The sequence below is a fragment of the Poeciliopsis prolifica genome, unplaced genomic scaffold, assembly GCF_027474105.1.
Source record: "Poeciliopsis prolifica strain line A6 unplaced genomic scaffold, Auburn_PproV2 SCAFFOLD002, whole genome shotgun sequence".
NCBI classification, from domain to species: Eukaryota; Metazoa; Chordata; class Actinopteri; order Cyprinodontiformes; family Poeciliidae; genus Poeciliopsis; species Poeciliopsis prolifica.
In genome coordinates, this window is record NW_026562377.1 from 23,910,057 (window position 1) to 23,930,249 (window position 20,193).

The window sequence follows — 20,193 nt, forward strand, 5'->3', positions numbered from 1 at the left end:
GCTCACCGGGAAGGCCGGCTCTGACCCAGAGATGACCCAGCAGTGCAGTGCAGATGTTGGTAGACACAAGGACTCTGGGTGACTTCACACTGATGAACAGCGTTTCCCACTCCATGCATGAAGCTGTTGCTGAACTACGGAGCTCCTTCAGTGACAAACCGCTGCGTGCTAAGCGCACAAATGAGCAAAACAACCAAGCATGACATCACATAGTGTCGTTATTTAAAGCTAGGTGTTTAGTGAAAGAGATCTTTTGTCAGGCAGCTAGGCCTTATGAAAAAAAAGCTCTTGCGATGAAAAATGCTCACCACAAAGTTGGGCCTTAATTAAAGTATCACTCATGTGCTCGAACATCATCTAATCAAGACAAATTAGATCTGACCAAGTCAAACTTCTTGTCACTTTGTTGCGGTCTGAAACGAAACGCGATCGGGCTTCACTGGGATCTCCGACGTCATGGAAACAAGGGAAAAATTGTGCAACAAAGTCGTATAATATGAAGTACAGTTTCCTTACAAGGAGCAACCTTGGCTTGTCTCGTTTCGAAGAAGGAATCAAAGATTTTGGATGCCAGTTCTAATACATTTTTAGGGTCTATTGTTTATTCTTGCTTGTGAGATTCGTTTTTGATGAAGGCTGATGAAGAACCGCCGCTGTTGGATTTTGCGTCTTATGGTGTTGAACTTGTTCAGAATAGAAATATTTTTGTCCTCAGCATTTCAAAGTGCAATACGCCATATACAGAACTTCATATGAAACAAGCAGTAAATGGCGCACTTTGTCAAATGCCACCATCAAAATAATCAAAAATGTTGACCAATGTTCCGGTTTCAGCAGAGGACGTTAGCTCCCAAGTCTCTTATTTATGCCTGCGTTCATATTTTTGATTTCCAATCTGACAGCCTTTCATGCTAACAAGATGTGTGGAAATGACAACTTTCAAATTCCCTACTTAACAATATTCCACTTCTTCAGGTTGTTGAAAAGCATTACTATATTAGTCGAGGTTTCCCCCAGTGTATTATGAGCCTGGCGGGCTGCCAGGCTTTACTTGTGCCCCACCAGGCTAAGTATTGTTTACTTATATTTAAAAAAAAAATGTAATTGCCTTTTTTTAAGACATTATAGTTGGAGTTCAGGTATTAATTTTCCAGTCTTCCAATGATACATAATCATGAAGTGATATTTTCAATTTTCCTGTCAACTATATTAAAAAAACTTTTTAAAATATAACAAAAAAAACCCTCTACACCACGGTCATTCTGGGGATCAATTTTATCACGTTTTTTTTTCTTAAAACTGTTTCAAAGGTGAGTAAAACATCAAGTTTATAAGCCAAAAGGCTGGAATTACTCGGCCAGAGCTAAACACCTTTAAACACACTACTCCCTTGAATGAAATTAAGGAAGTAATTGGTTTCCTTGAAATGGCAAGCATCCAGAAGTTTGTGTGTGAAATGTTTTTCATAATAAAAGCAAAAAGAAGGTGATCAGAGGAACGGACCAACATGTGCTGAAAGGCTTCTCAGAGAGGGAGAAGTAAGAAGGGATGAAATGACCTGCCTCTAAGTCAGCATCTGCTCCCCAAAGCCACATATTCTCTACAGTCTTTCTCCAGACTTCAGAAAGGGCTTACAGGGCAGTAGCCCAGGGCACCAAGAATTGGGGGGCATCAAATATTTTGAATGTTTTCATAAAGAATGCAAGTTTTACATCGTAACTTTTTAAAAAATAAATAAATACTCATAGACTCATATATAATGTGTTGTTTTAATATTGTTACATTTTTATTAATGTGTACACTCCTAAAATATTTAATAATTCTGAACTTTCTGTACGACTTTTGTTGGACCAAACATGGAGCCATCTCATGTTTTGAACCTGCTGAAGTGTAGGCCTGCCTATTAATGTACTGTAATTTGAATATTTCTTTTCTTTCTTATGTAGGGCACCAAAACTGGCTCTAGCCCAGGCTAGAAAGGGCCCCTTTTCCTTCTAGGTCTGGCCCTTTCTACAGTGTCTGATTTGTAGTGCGAAGCAAAATTATCTTTGAATAACATGAAGTAAAAACGACATATTTGACAAATGTTCTGTGACAAATGTTCCTTAAATTAGACGGGTAGCCTTTTAAAGTCTGAGTCTTTGTCATTGTTCATCTCCTTATGGTGTACACAAGCATAGCAAAATTGGGAAACGGTTCTCTCCTCAGTGCACTTATATATATAACAACAATAATTAATAAACACGTTGTCCACAGACAAAACATGACATTTAATAGTGTCAAATATTAGCCTTTACCAGGGCAAAACGGGTAAATCTGTGAGGCAAACACATCAGTCCTGTCCTGCTCTTGTGTATTAAAGGTGGACTCCATGTTGCAGCTGGAACTTGTCTGCCCCCTATAGGACGCTCGCAGAATTACACCCTGCAGTTGTTTCACATCTTCAGCCGGATTCAGCCGTCACTCAAAACAGTGGAGGTAAATACAAAGAGTTATGTACGACACGCTGTGTAGATGGCCACATTGTAAAGCATATTTTATCCAAAGAGGTTTTCTTTTTCCTTTCAATTGTACGTTAGTGTCTATTAAAGCTTTAGCAACCCAAACCCCACATAAATCTTGTGTCAGCTTTTGTGATCTGTGTAATGCCAACAGACCTTATCTAGCTGGCTCAGTGGTGATTAATGCCCCCTCAAGATAACCAGTCCATCTTTGATAGTGTGGGGTAAAACATTCACTCTGAGGCCTTCACACGACGCACAAAACGTCCCCTGTGTCTGCTGGGTACCCAACGCTGACCAGGCTTGTAAACAGTGCAGTGCGCTCTATTTACACGTGAAACTCGCCCGAGAGAAAGACGGAGGGCGAGGAATGAGTTTTGAGACAAGACGGGTAAACATTGAGCGGAGGCAGAATGTGGACGTTCCTGTTTCCCACCTCGAGATTCTCTCCCGTGTCCATGGGAACAACGTTAGGCAGAAAACGGCTGTGGCAGTTTTCACTCTGAACTTCGACCCTGGCAGGGAACTCCTGCCCCCGAGCGTCTCTTTTGCCCTCAATAGATAAAATTTCCCTTTGTAAACTGTTTTTTTTATTTTTTTTTATTTGCCAGTTTATCTTTGCCAATAGTAAAATTAATTTTATGATGCGGAACAAAAAAAACAAAAACCTCTAGTGACTCATTTAAGCTGATCTAATTCATTGTCCTTTTTTTTTTGTCTTTGTTTACACACAAAGACAGACCTGAATGACCTCTTGTGACCTCACGTGTCACCATATCTCAAACATTTCCATGATGGGACAGAACAGAAAAAGTTGAAGGTGGAGCAAACAGGCCTGCACTGGAGTATTTGTTTGCGTTTGGCAGAGCGTCCAAGGGCTAGTTTATGTACAATGGATGTCGATAACATTGATTATTTCATTACCCATCAATCTGCAGAGGCAACACTCGTACTCGCGATCCTACTGATTCACACGTGTGTAAGAAACGATCAACGATCATGAGTCACAAAACATTGGACGCAGTTTGAGCTGACGGTGCGGTTCAACGACGGACACCTTTCTGTCTGGAGGTGAAGACTGAAAAAAACTGGTGGCGATGAAATTAGAACCATTTAAGACATTCTTAAAAACCACGTCAAATGGATTGTTTTAACGAAGCGGAGTTATGTCAACACCACAAAACAGCCCATTCGAAAGACAAACAATGAGCGTAACTGTGGCGACACTAGCGGGAATGTCATGAAATGTGATTACCAATATCAGCTTTTTTAAAGAAAACTTGAAATTCACTAATGAACTCGACTTGCTTGGAAACAAACAGATGTAGTTCGATTTATCCATCCTGAGGCTGTCGCTGTTTCACGAACCGATGTGGTGAACTGCTTGGCGTCTGTCAGTGAAGCAAAGAGTTATGTCTGGTTGAGTAAGAAATGTGTCCAGTAACCAGTGCAAAAACATGACGGTATGATTTGTCAGTTAAAGCCACAGGCTTTAATTTCAAAAACCCCAACATAGGTAATCCTTAAATTCAGCATTAACATGCCTGTGTGTGCTGATAACAACAGATCACAAAATGCCTCCAAAAGTCCGGAGAGATCCTCCACAGAATATCAGTGGCAGCGGAGAAAGACACATTTGACTTTTAATAATATTTTTCATGAGATTATTAGAAAAATATGGCAGAGATTTAAATTTAAAACCTTTGTTGCCAGATCTGAACAGTAAAGATGTGTTTAGAAACTCACGAGCAAGACTGTAGCCATAGAGAAAACAGATGTTGGACAGATTTGGAACAATGAACTCATTGAAATACGATGCATCTTGGTCAGCAATAGCTTTATAGGTGCAACAAGAGGAATTTTGACTCTATCTTCACTGCTATTAATATTGAGAGGAGGAGTAGCAGTAGACGACATGAAAGGACCGACCTTTGACACTCTTCATCACACAAGTGAAACCTTATCTTGGTGTTGTGTTACAATTGCTCTTTGACACTGTGGTTTGTTCTGCGTTCCCTTTCACAGTTGGTTCTCTGCTTTTTCTGTGTGTCAACAGCCACAAAAGAAGTGAAACTCTCACCTCAAGCCACCCTGCAGCTCCTTCTGAGGAGCAAGGGTCAGCGGTTAAAGTCCACGCCGGCCAAAGTAGCAGGACTCGTCATGATCACGTTGTCTTTTCCGTTTGAGCTCATTTATTGCTCTGGAGCATTAAGTGTTACCTTGTGCACTCCAAAACGTAACCATCTATCTTCAGATTTTCTGCTTGTTGACTAAACCAGATGCCTTGATGACATGGCTTTGGGCTTCACTGTCTCTGTGTTCACCGAGGTAAATAGCTGATAAAAGAAGTAATTACTTGGAGGAATCTAATGCCTTGCAAAAAGCACCGCTGTTCTCTTTTTGTCGTCCCATGATTACAGATATCTTACAGATATTGTTGAAATTTCACGTGTCAGACCAGCAGAAAGTAAGGGCTTCACTCTGAAATTTAATGAAAAAGGACACATAGTCTTAATTTTTTTTTTCTCAAAGAAACTATGCGTCACGTTCATTTTCTTTCTATTCAAATCTATAAACCTGAATAATTTGTCTTAAACTGGGATTTCAATTGAGCACACAATGAACCAGAATGCGTGAAGTTCCAAACACAAATAAAACATGTTTAACTTTAGATGCTGGACAACACCAAACATTTGACAACACCGTGAAGTTCTGACAGATCATCACAGTCAGCTTTTATATCCGTCTCGGAAACTGGATTCTGAATTCGGGGCTTTTCGGCAAAACGTCGACTTTTTCCGGCAACTCAGACATCCTAGAACAAATAGAGAGCATGTTTTCTCTTTATGTCAGGGGGTTTTTGGATTTAGATTTTTTTTCATCTTCAACAAGTATAACATTTTCAACAACAAAGTAGCTAAACTAAAAAAAAAATAATAAAAAAAAAGACGGTAAAATGATAAACGAGTCGAATGAATTTGATGCTGAACAAAAAAAACGGACGAGCAGCTTTAATTAAAAACAAATTGCTTAGATACATATGACATTTTGCTTTTGACAAGTCTTGGTCTTTGAGTCGCTGCTTTGAAGTGAAACGTGTAAAATGCGGGTTTTTAAAAGCGCTGTTCTCCACAGCGGTTCAGGCGGGAGGGTGATGCGTTGCTGCCTGTAGTAACCGGTGACGCGGCGTGAGGCGGAAGAAGAAGAAGAGGAGGAGGAAGAGGGGGAGGAGGAGGCAGAAGAAGAGGCCACCGTCCTGTTTGAGTGGTTAGCTGCTGCTCAGTGGAGCCGCAGTGTTTCTTCTCACGGCTATGATTGACAGAGGCAGCAGAGCTTTCCACGGGCATGTCCGCGCACTCGCTCGGTTGTTATCGTAACCACGGGGAGACCCGCAGCATGGCGAGTCCAGAGAGAGCCCGCGGCTCCCGCACGAGAAGAACAGCGTGTGTCGGAGTCTTCAGGATGTTATTTATTGCTTTTATTCACGCCGCGCGGGCGGATAAACAAGGTTTGTAACTTAGCCGACTGTGTCCGCGTTAGCAGGCGCTAACTTCCGCAGGCATTTTCAGTGAAGTGCGGGTAAAGCTTAGCCTTACCTCCGCGGGCCAACTTTACCACGGCTAGCCCGCTCGCACTGAATTAATGGTTTTCCGTCATTGCCATGAACCAGGTTTAATGGCAGACTGTTTATTAGCACAGTTCACAATGAAAGAACCACCGACATGTTGGTTTGTAAGTGGCCTTTAAACGCGACGCTAGCTTCCTCGCTGGCTCTCCGCTGGCTCTCAGTCCTTCCATATAAGGCTAAGTTAAGCTAACTACATTTTGGAGAAGTCCGAAAAGGTGCGGAGCTGCGTCTTAGCACCACGGCTAACACTAGTTTTAGCTTAAAGCCGTCACTGTGACCTGAAAGCGCTGGAATGGAGACATGTCAGGGTGGAGAAATAGTCCTGGTAAGGCAGGGAGGTGACTTCCTCATACCGAGTCCAGTCTGAGGTGAGACACTCGGAAGTTTTATTTTGTAAACGTGGCTTCTCGGTTTGACACTTGACCCGCTCCCGGGTTCAGGTTGGGAATGTCGGACGGCTCGGCCCACAGGCTAAATTGGCCAGGTTGTTATTTGGCCAGCCGGGTTGCGGTCATGTCGTGTCAGGTCAGAGCCAGACGGACAGGTGACATCCACTGTCAACATCAGCTGTGGAAACTTTGAGACGTGCCCTGTTTACAGTGCTTCCACAATGAGGAGAAACCGCTCCCAGCCCGTCTGTGTTTGACTGCTTCAACTTTTTCATTACTTTTATGCCGCACTAAAGGCTGCAAATCCCCGGTTTTAAACTGTGGCACAAGTACAGCTGGTTATTGCACTTCGGGAGCCTTTAGAAAGGCTGTCAGTGTAAATGCATTAGCCATGATGTGAAGATATCAGGCGGCAAAAAGAGGATTTAAGCAGGTTGAACTTTGCTTCAATTGAAAATGCAGTGGAGAAAAATGTATTGCAGTGGCTCTCTGAAGTAAAAATTTTGGGTTTGGGAATAATGTCAAACCTAAAGCAGCCCTTTGCGCTAGCTCTAAAACTTTTAGGGAAGTCGTATCACATTTGTTTAACAAATTGCATCTTCAAAACTGTACAGAAACGATTTTCATGGCCATTTTGGATGCTGAGTTCTGTTTTGGCGAGGAACCGCCGACATCTCAGGAAGTCCAGCTGAAAGAACCAGCCATCAGCTTCTCCGACTTCACCTAACAACAAACGGACACGCTCCACACACTGTTGGGTTAAAATATCTTAAAACTGGTTTTAAGAAGAAAAACTATCTTTACATGTTGACTCACACCTTCTGAGGTGTGATTAAAAAAAACCAAAACACAGTCTTCTTTAATCCGAGATGCTGATAAATGCATTTCACCAACTGTCTTCAAACTTTGGTTTCTGCATTTTTACAATCATTAATATTTTGTTCATGGGCTTCTTTCATAAAAGTGTTTTATCTTTGCTCTCCTGAGGGTTTGTTGACCTCTGGAGGGTTTCAGTTCTAAGCCACATCGTGTCTCCATTCTTAGCGTAGGCTGGCATGAGGTTCTCACAGTATGATGACCTTAATTCAAAATACCAGTTTCACAATATTTACAAACATTTCAACATAAATTATTGTACTTAGGGAGAATACATTTCTAATTTTATTTATTACATGGGTTTGACACACAAATGTAGAAATGTAGAAATGAAAGCCACTTTTTTTTTTGCTGATTTTCTTTTTTTTTTTTTTTAAATACCTGATCTTAACTTGGAAAAGCTAAGTCAAGCAAACGCCCAGATCATTCACACACACTCTTGCTGCACTGTTTGTGTAACACAGTTACTAAGTAATGCCACGACAAATCTTTGGATCAGTGGATGAAATTGTGTAAACTGCACATTTTTAAAGTGTTAAAAAGTTACAAAAACATGATGTAACATACTCAGATTAAATGTCTTTCTTGTTTGGTAAATTGAATCTTTACAGGAAGGAAATGTTTCCTTTACTGTGTCAAAAGGTGGACACAGTAAAGACATCTGACCAGCAGAGTTTAAACTTCGGGCTTAATTTGAGGGAATCCCATCGCAGTTGAAATAAAAGATGTCCGCCTCTCTAAAGCCTTGTTGATAAGAGCGCCATTGTAAAGGATTTACTACCTTTTTCACAACCCGACACCTTATAACATCCAGAAATAGACGCGCGGCGCAGGCACGTCGTTCGGCGGGGCTGTCCTCAGTTCGTAACCTGTGGCTGAAGCCAAACGTTCCCCGGCTGTGAGCAGATATGGAGCACGAATCTTTCAAGAGAGCTTTAAATTACCTTCACGAGAAATTATAACTAGTGGCTCAAGGAGGTAGACGCACTGAGCGGAAAATGTTCTCATATGTCAATAGGGAAATGCGAGCAGTTTCACAAAGCTATTTTTACATGACATCTAATTCTGCTTTTCTCTAGAATTGTGGCCCAGTGTGCAGCTGTCGCCAGAGTTTGAAATTGGCATTTAAAAGCTGTGTCTTCTTCTATTTATATGTTCGGTTCTTTGCAATGCAAATAAGCTTTTTTTCAAAAAAAAAAAACGTCAACTGTTGCAGCACCATCAAATGACATCATGTTTTGTGCTTTTTTAATTAGTTTTTGTCAATGTAAAGTTTGATTTAATTGTTGGTAAATGTACTAAGATGAAAAGCTGCCCTTCTAGCTATGATGGTGGTGTAAATAAAGCTAATTGTTTTTGTTGTTTTTTACAGCATTCATTCAGTCAGACACAATTCTGGAGGTTCTACATTTTGGTGAGGGAAGCCTTTTACAGGTAAGGCCTTATGTTTCCATTCATCATCTGAATGTTAACAGAGGATTATCAACCTGATTAAGAAACACTAAGTTGGCATGCAATGCAGCTGGCAGAGCTTCTGACTAAATGATCATGTTTTCTTGATAATTCCTTTGTGATTTTTGTCTTGCAGGCAGAGTCTGACATTGATTTTAGTTTATATCATCAACAGAGGTATGACATGTTTCTCCTTTTGATTTCTAATGATGTGTTTAAGCTTGAAAACAAGAATTGGTTGCACAAGTTTAACATTTTTTAGCTTTTTCTATAATCCAAGCTGTCAGAATATTACAAAGAATATTAAATATTTACATGCATCCAATCTAGATCTGGAATAAATGTGCTTTAGCAAGTTGCACCTGTTGTATCGATTGCAAAACCAGTTCTGTTGTTTGTCTCGTTGGAAAACCTACTTATCTTTTAAAGTCTTACCTTTTGTTTTGAGGATAAGTTGATGAATTAGCTGTCGTCGTTTTGTATTTCATGCTACGGATGCAATATCACTGTGCACCTGACAGCAAAACAACCCCACAGCATGATCCTGTCACCACCTTACCTGACAGTCGGAGCGGTGTAACTTTTAAAAACATTGCCAACTATGTAGGCAGCCAAACTGGAAGGAGTCTGTCTTTTGAGGCTCAATGTGCTCTCGCATTACGGGTGAAACTGGCTTCCCATTAAGTTAACATTTGAACTGTATTGATATCTTTGATTAAAATGCGACAAAATTAGCAAAAAGGCTATTTTTCATCAGTTGCTCGTGGACAATAAGTTATTTGTCTTGCTAAAAACAAATGACACAAATTTTGTTAATAAATCAGTACAAACAGTAAATACAAAAATAAAAGAAGCTGTAACACAATTAATATAAACTGTATTTTAAGTTCATGTCCAATTTAATCCTTGTTTGTTCTTGCACTGCTTTTAATCATTCTACATTTCTTGTTTTAATAACTGAGAGATTTCATACAGTTAAATTAGTTTGAAATAAATAAAGCAAGTTAAGATTCAGGAAGAGGATGAGCTGCTTACAGAAACGTGTGGACGATGTTTGAAAGGTGGCAGAAAATCGACCAATTAAAATGAGCTCTCAGTGGAACAGGAAGAGTGGTCGGATATCCAGCCAGAAAGAGTTTTTTTTTTTTTTTAAAGGGTGTGTGTGTGTGCTTGTGCGCACATGCGTGTGCGTGAGAGAGACGCCTGCCGTACACTTGGCTATACCCCCGTTCTTATAATGCGACCAACATTGGAAAAATAGCTGCTGGTGTAGCTGGGCAGAGACGGGATACTTTTAATAGCGAGGTGCGACGGTATGGGGCAACTGGCAAGTCAAAATTGCGACAGAGTGAGCCGCAACCTTTCAGTCACCCGTCTGACCAAAGCGCACCGAGCTCTTCTCTCTTCTCCATTCGGGTCCAGGAGGGCAGAGCTGAATCGGCCCGCAGGATCTCTCCACCGTACTCAGTGTACACAAACATGGCAGTCAGTGAACAGCTTTGGAGAAGTTTGCCTTCTACTCACTGTCCTAACATCCCTCAGTCGTATGCTGTTTGAACTACAGTGAGTCTCTTTGCAGTTGGACCCTGCACTGATTTTTAGGTTTAGTTTTTTTTTTTTTTTTTGTCTTGCAGTGTGCATCTGTTATGATTTGTTATGATGGGGGTGTGTGTCCAACAGACAGAGCGGTGCTCAAACTTGAAAACAGCTCTCCATCATGGCTGGCAGGAAGCTTGTAAAAGTTAGCTGACTTGTGGCTTCATGCTTCTGTTTTGTGGTCTGCAGCAGTTGCAGTTACATGCACCCGACATGCAACATCTACACGTGTGTTTGCTCCATGTGCATGGAGGGTTTACTGTATGCAGAGATGTTAAAGTCCATGAAGTCATTATCTCTTGGAATCGTAGCGCGAGTGTTGACAGAGGTGTGTCAAAGGAGTGTTTTGAATTTTTTTTTTTTTTAAGGCTCACACTTCCTCTTTTACTTCATTGTGTTGAGCTCAGAAATCAGTTTGAAGCAGCATTTTCTCTTCCTCTGGAATGAACCTTCTTAACATACTATATGCATGTTTCCTTTTATGCATATTTTTTTACGCACAGGAAAAAAAGCACAAGGCTTATCAACCACTCCTTGATGTTATTGCCTAGTGGATGTAATAAACCTGCATCAGTTCAAACCTGCAGATGCGTGGGACTACTGTACTTGCATTAGCAAAAAAATATTTCCTTGGTGGATCGGGCACCAAAACTGGCTCCAGCCCAGGGGCCCAAACCCATGTAAGTCCGGCCCTGGTGAAGGCGTATGAATACTTTCGCACGGCCCTGCAGCTCACAGAGGAAGAGCCTCTGCTCTCTCATCTCTGTAGCGCTTAGAAAAATGTAGCCACTACAAGCTATTTTTCTTTTCTTTTTTTCTTTACTCCAAAAATATTGTCAGCAGTTGTTATATTAGTGGCACAAAGCGGGGACAGGCTCTGGGTGACAGTTCATCCCGTCACCTAGAGCTTGACACATTCTGTTTCCCCAGGGATGTAAACCCATCCCGCCTCGGAATATCCTGGCTATTGGAGCGCTGCGCTCCGGCTTTTGTCTGCTCTTGTGAGCAGAGGCTCGGTAGTAAAAGAAGGTGAAACGGATCTCCAGCAAATTGTCCGACTGCAGGGCGGCGTTAACGCAATTACGCGAGTTATATAAAGCGAGCGTGTTCCTTTGTAAGAACAATGTGAGACGGTATAATTAGGGTAGCACAGTTAGATTAAATATTTGCCTCGGATGGGGAATCTTAGTCACAGATGAATTAGTCATATATGTGGCAAGACAATCACGTGATGTTCAGCTGACTGCCACGTCTACCATCTCCAAACTTCCTTTTGCATGAGATTTACATAAAGGCTCACGTTTCTGTTGTGTGCTTCCTCCCTTCCTCTGCCCCCGGGGGGAGCCGCCCCTCTGTCTATTGTTTCGATACACCTGTCGCTGGACAAGTTCTGTGAGTTTTACAGCCGCAGAGCAAGTTTGTTTAGAGAAGCACCACAACCTGAAAGTGACACTGAAAGCTCCTTCTTTCGCACCCATCCTGCTACTTTTCTTTGTTTTTGTTGTCATTTTCCAAGTTTTGGGAAGACTTTGGACATATACATGGCATGCTGCGAATGGGAAGGGATCCCACTGTATTTTTTATGTCCTAAAAAAAGCAAAAACCAGGAGTTCATTGGTCATCTAGTCTCTCTAACTTTTGAACTAAACCCGAAGCATGAATATTGCTGTCACTTGCCTGCTCTTGCTGCTGTCACACCTTCCCGTCTCTTGCAGCACGTCCCCGCATCGAGGGAACTGCCGCCCTATACGATTTGAACCTCCAATGCTAGACTTTCATGAACAGTGAGTATATTTTTTTCTATCTTTGAAATATTAAACTTGTTAGTTTGGCATAGTTTGCTTCCTGTTTGTCGGGTTTGTTTTTATTCTGCAGGGTGTCTGTACGTCCTTTAAATTTATGTATCTAAAATGAAGGGATTGAAATGTCTTTAAATTCATTAAAAAAATATTGAAGTTGGCCTTAAATACTTCAGTCAGAGGTCTTAAATTTTTCCTGGCAGAACTTTTTAATCTTGCATATGTAAGTTTTGTTTCTCACTGGATTTTCTGTCTGGCAAAATTAGATGCTAATACATCCTTGGTAGCTAGCGAGGTAGCTTTTTTTTTTCTATCATGTGTAGGTGCGATTGTATCACCATTTTGCTGCACATTGTTTGTTTTTGCCACTGGTTCACTTCTGTTGAGGAACCATACAAGGCTACGCGCATTGTGTGCAAAAAACAAAAGGTTTATGCTGGACACTAGGGAGGATAAAGTCTTCAGAGAGAAACACAAACTTGCTGCTAACAGCCATAAACAGTCCCCAGAAATGCCAGTTTTTGCTATGCTTGGTTATAATACAGCAGTATCTCCCAACCATTCCTTACGTTTATATTTTTTCTGCCTTAGATTTAATCCAAGGTGATATTAAAACCGCTTTAAAGGCTTAAATTTAAATCAACATTAGTTCTCTAACATGTCCAGTAAAATCCTGTTTGCTTTGCAGTTAAAATGATCCAAACCCTTTTTTCTTGTTGATCTCTGGATTGCCCAGAAAACAAGAAGCTAACTCCACAGCCACTACATATCTTCAACTACTCACTAGATCACATTCTTGTCTGATTGTGGAATCATACATCAGCGTTCTTTAAAATATATTTCCTTGTTGAGGATTCAGGGAATTCGCTTGGAAAAACTCTGGTTTGTGTTCATTCACACACATATTTCATTCAGTCCACTTATCAGGTCTGAAAGTTTTCATCAAGGCCCAAGAGCAAAGGATGGAAAGATCCTGGAAGTTTGTCCATTTGACCTCCCATAATGACGTTCTGGGCACGGTCGGATTTCTGCCCAAGCTGAAAATGTCCTTGTCTGATTTCTGTGGGAGGGAAAGTGATTAAAACACCACAAGAGCTGAACTTGATTTTCATACTGTGCCATTTTCATATCAGCCGCTGGCTGCCTGACAGTTTGTAAATCAAGAGTCCATGGTGTGCTGTGAACGGCGTTTTAACAATCTGGAGCTAGTAACTCGGTGGAGTCGAATCCGGACTCCACAAGATGGTTGTGTTTCTTATTTTACTTTAAGTAGTTGACACAAAAGACCTCTTAAAGTTCAAACATGCAGACTCTATTTTAGAGTTTTGTTTTTCAGTCATCGCTATTTTTTTTCTGACAAAAAAAGATGCAATGACAAAAAAAAAAAAAGACATTTAGCACAATTGGACGACTAAAAAATGTAAAAGTAAAAAGAAAAATCCCAATTAGAGTAGCATGGTTGAGAATTTTCACACCCTGTGGGCAGAAATAATCTTGGTTGTTTTCTAGTGTTTATTCAGGCGCACTAGTTTCTGAAAGATGCTAATGTTTTTGTCTTTGTATTAACATGTTAGTGGGACCCTATTTTGTTAATAATAATTGACTGCTCTCTATGACAATATTCCCAGTACTTATGTGAGGAGAACTGATTAAAATCATCACTGGTAGGTTAAAACCTTGTAGAAACCAAGGATGTGAAAACTGCAGTCGGGTTTCAGTTCTTGTCCGTCTGAGCTTTGTTTTTCTCCACAGTGGTGATTTTTGAAAACCTGCACTTACACAAACCTTCTCGTCTTCCTTCACAGGCCGGTTGGAATGCCAAAAATGGAGAAAGTTTATTTACATAATCCTAGCTCAGAAGAAATTAGTTTGATATCAATATCAGCAACAACAGCACATTTCCATGCCTCCTTTTTTCAGAATAGGGTAAGTAGTCACCACTTTTTAAATCGATTTTTCTTTTCTTTTTTCTTTTTTGTCTTTTTTCTTGTTGTTGTGAATCTGATAAATGTAACAAGTTATTTGCTAAGGGAAGGAAAATGATCTGTTTATCTTCAGTCATGTTGTCTGATCACACTGTTACTTAATGCCTGCAGTTCAAACGCTGTTGCACCCAACTTGGTGAAGCGTTTAATTTTCTTTTTTGTTTTCCCTGTTTTGTTTGCTGTAAACTAGTGAGCACCATGGGTGTAGACACAGAGAAATGTGAGAAATGCTAATATGGGCCACGTGTGCTCATCGATGGGAATTGTAGTCCTGAACGGCCATTTGTGGCCCCTGGACTGATTTTGTGCAGCCTGCATCTTTTTTTTTGTTTTTGTTTTTTTCTTTCCCCCCAACAAAAGAATTGACTGATTTTCTCATTTAGCTAAAATCTTTGAACTTTATTTATTGTTTGGTAGATTAAGAAAAAGTCTCAGAAGATTAAAGTCAGAAATCTGGGGAAAAAATACATTTCTTTGCTTTCCCCTGAAAATGCTTGGACATCTCTTTCCAGAGCTTTCAGTGAAGGCAGGATGACAGGATGATGAGCTGTTTAACACACAATGGATGATTGAATAATGGTTGGAAGAAAAAAAAGCAGAAGCAAGTGACTCATGATTCAAGCTTTAAAGCTTAGCTCAAAGCGATACTCTGTGAATCATTGATGTTCTAATGCAATTTGTCCTTTTATTGTGTAACTGTTATGAAACAAGAGGAGACATACTTTCTCTGGCTTTGTCAACAGATCAGTGTGAATTGGTTCAATAGGAACTAGAAATCCAGAAACATGAAGTCCACACTCCAACAGCAGGTCAACATTTGTGTTATTTCCAATCCTCTCACTGTCATCTGCAGGGCTGTCAACACAATGTATGGAAAATAATCATAATTCATGGTGGATGGTAAAATGTTGCATATCCAATGACTTCACATCTTATTTTTGTCCTTATTGCTTTGCTTTTCTTTATTAGCAGCGTCAGCAGCAATACACTTCCTCATTGAGATAACACTGAGATATCAAAGATACTAAGAGGCATTTGTGGAAATCTGTAGTAGGAAGGAACACTTTTACATTTCTGCAAGCGTGTTCTCGATGAAGGGAAACAATTGATTTCTTGTGTCCACTTTGAGTCTTTGTTTTCTTTTTATCTTCAGTGACTTCTTCCCTGTAATTGTTTTATTTGTTGCAGTTTAGTCGCCAATAAAACTGGAAGACATTTGTGGTTGGAACGAGATGTTTTTGAGGGTTTCAAAAGAGAGAGGGAGAAGCTGGTTCAGTTTTCAGTGGTTTGCTGTTTGCCTCCCATGTAGTTTTTTCTTAAAATAGTGACATACCAAGCAGATGTTTCAGCTAAAATACTCTGGCTGTCTAGCAGTCTGGCGGCTCAGAAACACTCGCATGCTGCTGTTTTATTTTTTGAGGGGGTGGGGGTTGGCAGACGGGTGTTAAGAGACAAGTTGATGACGGCACAGATTAGGAGCAATAGGATTTTTATTGGACCACGATCAAAAATAGTTTATTTCAAGCGGAAGTTGTGAATGTCGAGTCGTCCAGGTCAGGGGTCAGCAACCTTAACAAGCCAAAGAAACGTTCCTGCCCCGAGTCCAGCTGAATAAAACTCGTTGAGAGCCACAAACGTCAAAGGAAGTTTTGAAGAAGAGCACGAGAAAACTTTCGATTTTGATCAGCATTTCCCACAGGAAACCACATTTCTGTTTCTATATTTAGACTTTAAAACCAATTCAAACTTGAAAAACTTAGCAGAAAGAAAGGGGGATGGATACATTTTCTTGGAAGTTGTTATAACTTTTTTTCTTAAAAAAAAAGCTTAGTTTTCAACTGAATGACACAAATCTAAAGAATATACTTGGGACTTTTAGTGGCATTCTGTCATAGAGGTTCAATGCAATTATTCCATGAAAAAAAAACTCTGAGAAACTGTCACTTTCAAATAATCTGCACTTTTAATAAAAAGTACGTCTTAAATAAGGCTAGTTTTGGGAAAAAAGTGTGTTTTTCCTTTTTAATGCAAGATTGAGGAAAAGGGGTAAAAAAAAAAAAAAACCCAAACAAAAGCCCTGCTAACGTCTGCACACTGCAGAACCAGAGATGTCTCCTTTAAGATGGATTTTGTGCCGTTTGGTGCACCGTATCTTAACACCATCAAACTTAAACATGATGTCGTTGTGAGAACTGACTTTGTAAATGACTCATTTTACTATAATTGCATCTTTTCTGGGAAACCTGCAGCAGAAACCCACAATCACCATCTGAAACCACGGCCACCACCGGCACGCTAAAGTTAGCTTGTAGCTATAAAGCTTTTACAGCGTCGACTGTTTTCATAGTGAATATTGTGTTGCCTTAGGTTATGATTTTGTGGGTTATTATTTCATCTGATGCATCAAGGATGATTTTTTTCTTTTTTTTAAATTTACGTATATCCTTCTGTTCTTCCTATAGATAATTCCACCTGGAGGGAACACATCTTTTGATGTCGTGTTTCTTGGTCGAGTTGTTGGAAATGTAGAAAACACTTTATTTATTAATACGTCACATCATGGAGTGTTTACATACCAGGTAAAAACAGAGCAACCTCTCACTAAGGTTAGTTTGTACTACGCCACTAATTCTGCCTCTCCGTCTCCTTCAGGTTTTCGGGGTCGGCGTCCCGAACCCCTACAGGCTGCGGCCCTTCATCGGGGCCCGGGTCCCTGTGAACAGCAGCTTCTCCCCTCTAATAAACATTCACAACCCATACAGTGAACCGCTGCAGGTAATTTAAAGAGATTCTTTCAAACGCTTTGAACTTTTTCACTTTGTGTCACTTTACACCCACAAACCTCAATGTGATCATTTGATCTATAAACCAGTTATTTTGATCTTTTGCACAATATAACTCAAGCGATTTGATATTTAAGTCGTTTTAGATTTCTACTCAAATCAATCTAATCGTAGACCAGAAGTGCACAAGTCCAGTCAACCAAATGATTGCTCGCTATCAGGCCTCTGCAGAGCTGGAAGTTGCTGAGTCAGTTGATTGAGGTGTGTCGGAGAAGGGCGGCATCTAAAAGTCGCAGGTTGGACTGGACTTGGGCAGCCCTGATATAGTCCAGCGGTGCCCAAAATCGGACCTGGAGGACCGGCGTCCTGCATGTTTTAGTTCTCTCCCTGGTTTAACGCACCTGGATCAAATGATGGCTCATTAGCAGAACATCGACATTATATGCATTTTGATTGATCCTTTTAAAATCAGGTGGTGGAGATGTACTCCAGTGGAGGAGATCTGCATTTAGAGCTTCCCACTGGCCAACAAGGAGGCACCGGAAAGCTTTGGGTGAGTCCTTCTTCTGGATGCAACTTTTTATTTTTTTACCAACTTTTTATCTCATTGGCGCCAACCTCCTCCGCCTTCCAGGAGATTCCTCCTTTCGAGACGAAGGGGGTGATGAGAGCCAGCTTCTCTTCGAGAGACGCGGACAACCACACGGCCTTCATCAGGATCAAAACCAACGCTCCAAATGAGGACCAGTTCATCATCCTCCCGGTTGAGGTGGAGGTCACCTCAGGTCCGCTTCTAAATCTTTAATCCAGAATTCATCCATCCACCTCCGGCATCACCATAACTCTTTGATCTTAATCACTATTCGCAGCTCCCGGTATATACTCCTCCACAGAAATGCTTGACTTTGGTACGCTTCGATCACAAGGTATGTAGAGTTACAGGAAAACGCTTTTTGCAATCACACAGATCCACATTTCTCACTTCCGATACCGATATCAGAGGTTAACACTGGCCAACAGCAATCCATTACAGAAAAACAGCTGAACCGACTCAACAGGTTTCTTCTTTTTTAAACTGAAGACATAAATGTACTGAATTATACATTTATTTAATAATGTTGCACAAGTACAGCATATTGAATACACCAACAGCTTCACGAGCATGGTCAAATATATATATAAAAATTTTTAATTTGTTCATTCAGTGCAATCAGGAGGAAAACAGCCAACGTAACATAAATACCTTGATCAATCATGTAACCTTTCAAATGATTCAGAAAGAGCAATTAGGATTCTAAATATAATGTAAATTAAATAATAAAACATGACGTTGCTCAGAGCACAAACCATAGAATTAGACTGAATAGATTCGCCCTGATGGATCAGGCACATCGCCACCGATACTCGATCTAGAATTTTTCTCAATATCTCTACCGATATTGATATCAGGATTACTCGTTGTAACACTGACTGTCTGCTTTCTTTCCCCAACACAGATCGTCCAAAACTCCTGAACCTCCATCTTTTAAATTCAGGAACAAAAGACGTTCCAATCACAGTTCGTATTCTCGTTGCTCCCATAAAATCTTCCTCCTTGAAGACTTGCAGTAAGTAACAAGTTTTTTGTTGTTTCTTCTTCTCCTCAGAGTGTTCGCACAACACCATCAAATGAAGCCGTCACCGTAGATTTTAAAGCGGTGACCCTCAAAGCCGGAGAGAGCAGATATACTAAAGTTGCAACCATTAGTTTTGATGGTGAGTGCGTATTTTTGTTTGCTTTTAAAGGCGGGAATGAACTCGTTTTTGAAAAGTAGGTAGGGCTAAGGGAAATGAAATTGCATGCATGACCGATTGTGTGAGGGCTCATGATTTCTCTGGCCGTCTGCATGCAACAGTTTCACTGACCACTTAAGGAAGTAGAGCATGATGTCAGTTTCCTGAAAAGTGATAAAAAATGTGCTTGGGTTTGGTTCCTTATGTTTAAAATGTTTTTTGTTGGGTTCTTTTTCATAGCCGCTTCAAAAAATGCTATATTTATGAAGGCGCCATTTTGAAAATAATACTTTCAGAGAGTTTTTGGTTCTTTTGGACAATTTTTTTCAAACTTTGACTGAGCTAGACTTAAAAAATTTTTTTTTTTTGCTATTTCACAACTTTCTCTTCTGGGGCCCTGTATCTTCTCACAGCAGGCTTATCCACCCTGTTTATCTTTGTTTTCATTGCAGCCTCAAAAGCAAGAAGATCATATCAGTTTTCTGGTAAAATAACAGTTAAAGCAAAAGAAAAGACTTATTCCAAGCTTGAAATCCCATACCAGGCAGACGTTTTAGAAGGGTGAGTTATTTCTTTAAGAAATATAGTGAACCTTTTTGTTTTTTGTGGAGCTTATTCCAATCTATTTATTTTTTCCCTAGCTACCTGGGCTTTGACCACACGGCTACGTTGTTTCACATCAGAGACAGCCCTGTCGACCCAGTGGACAGAGCCATTTTCCTCACAAACGCGTTCAGCTTCGCGATCCGGATACACAACGTGTCCCTGCCGGACGAGGCCAAAATCATGTTTAAAGTGAGTGCCGGCCGAGCTGCGGTTCTCCAGGAGCCGAGGGACAAATTGTCACGAGTTCTCTCTTCTGTGTCGCAGGTGCAAAACTTCAGCACGCCCATCCTCATCCCGCCGCACGAGTCCCGTTACATCTTCTCCCTCCTCTTCCGGGCAGTCCGACCCTCCATTCACATTGACAGCAATATCTTGCTGATCACAAACGCATCCAAGTTTCACCTGCCCGTCCGGGCTTACACAGGCTTCTTAGAGGTAGGAAGACCACATAGAAGCAGAGCGCAGCAGAGTTTCGACATTTATTAAATTAAACCCTGTGGATCCAAGCAGTGTTGAATGAACCTTGATGCATTTGTGGTGAAATTGGAGAAACACCAAGCCTATATATAGTGCATAAAGTATCTTTCTAAAGTATTCATGTCTCTTAAGCTTTAAGTTTTGTTATAACCAAACACTCTTTTGTTAAGATTTGCATGACAAGACAAGCATTTACTAAGAGCAACAGTGTGAAGGAAACGATTACGTTGTTTTTTAAATGTTTTACAACTGGAGTTCAGGTGGTCAGAGTCCATGGGAAGGTGGATATGGATATGGGTTTAATCTGGAAGAAAAACTTGCTAGAGAC

At 40.6% G+C, this 20,193-nt stretch overlaps 1 protein-coding gene across 3 annotated transcripts in view; it reads left to right on the forward strand.

The window, feature by feature from the left end:
• The first annotated feature begins 5,557 nt into the window (after positions 1 to 5,557).
• The window catches only part of tmem131 (transmembrane protein 131), a 33,979-nt gene continuing 19,343 nt past the window's right edge, over positions 5,558 to 20,193 (forward strand). Inside the window, exons 1-15 of one of the 3 annotated variants that reach the window (XM_055019976.1) lie at positions 5,558 to 6,009; positions 8,767 to 8,828; positions 8,983 to 9,023; positions 12,158 to 12,226; positions 14,047 to 14,167; positions 16,689 to 16,805; positions 16,879 to 17,001; positions 17,482 to 17,562; positions 17,644 to 17,794; positions 17,879 to 17,935; positions 18,506 to 18,567; positions 18,656 to 18,764; positions 19,235 to 19,343; positions 19,424 to 19,577; positions 19,653 to 19,823. In XM_055019976.1, the coding sequence (XP_054875951.1) occupies positions 5,847 to 6,009; positions 8,767 to 8,828; positions 8,983 to 9,023; positions 12,158 to 12,226; positions 14,047 to 14,167; positions 16,689 to 16,805; positions 16,879 to 17,001; positions 17,482 to 17,562; positions 17,644 to 17,794; positions 17,879 to 17,935; positions 18,506 to 18,567; positions 18,656 to 18,764; positions 19,235 to 19,343; positions 19,424 to 19,577; positions 19,653 to 19,823 (1,590 nt within the window). In that variant the 5' untranslated portion in view covers positions 5,558 to 5,846. Of the gene's footprint in view, positions 6,010 to 8,766; positions 8,829 to 8,982; positions 9,024 to 9,572; positions 10,410 to 12,157; positions 12,227 to 14,046; positions 14,168 to 16,688; positions 16,806 to 16,878; positions 17,002 to 17,481; positions 17,563 to 17,643; positions 17,795 to 17,878; positions 17,936 to 18,505; positions 18,568 to 18,655; positions 18,765 to 19,234; positions 19,344 to 19,423; positions 19,578 to 19,652; positions 19,824 to 20,193 lie in introns of those variants that run through there. The other 2 variants (XM_055019968.1, XM_055019986.1) reach the window with 2 other exon arrangements.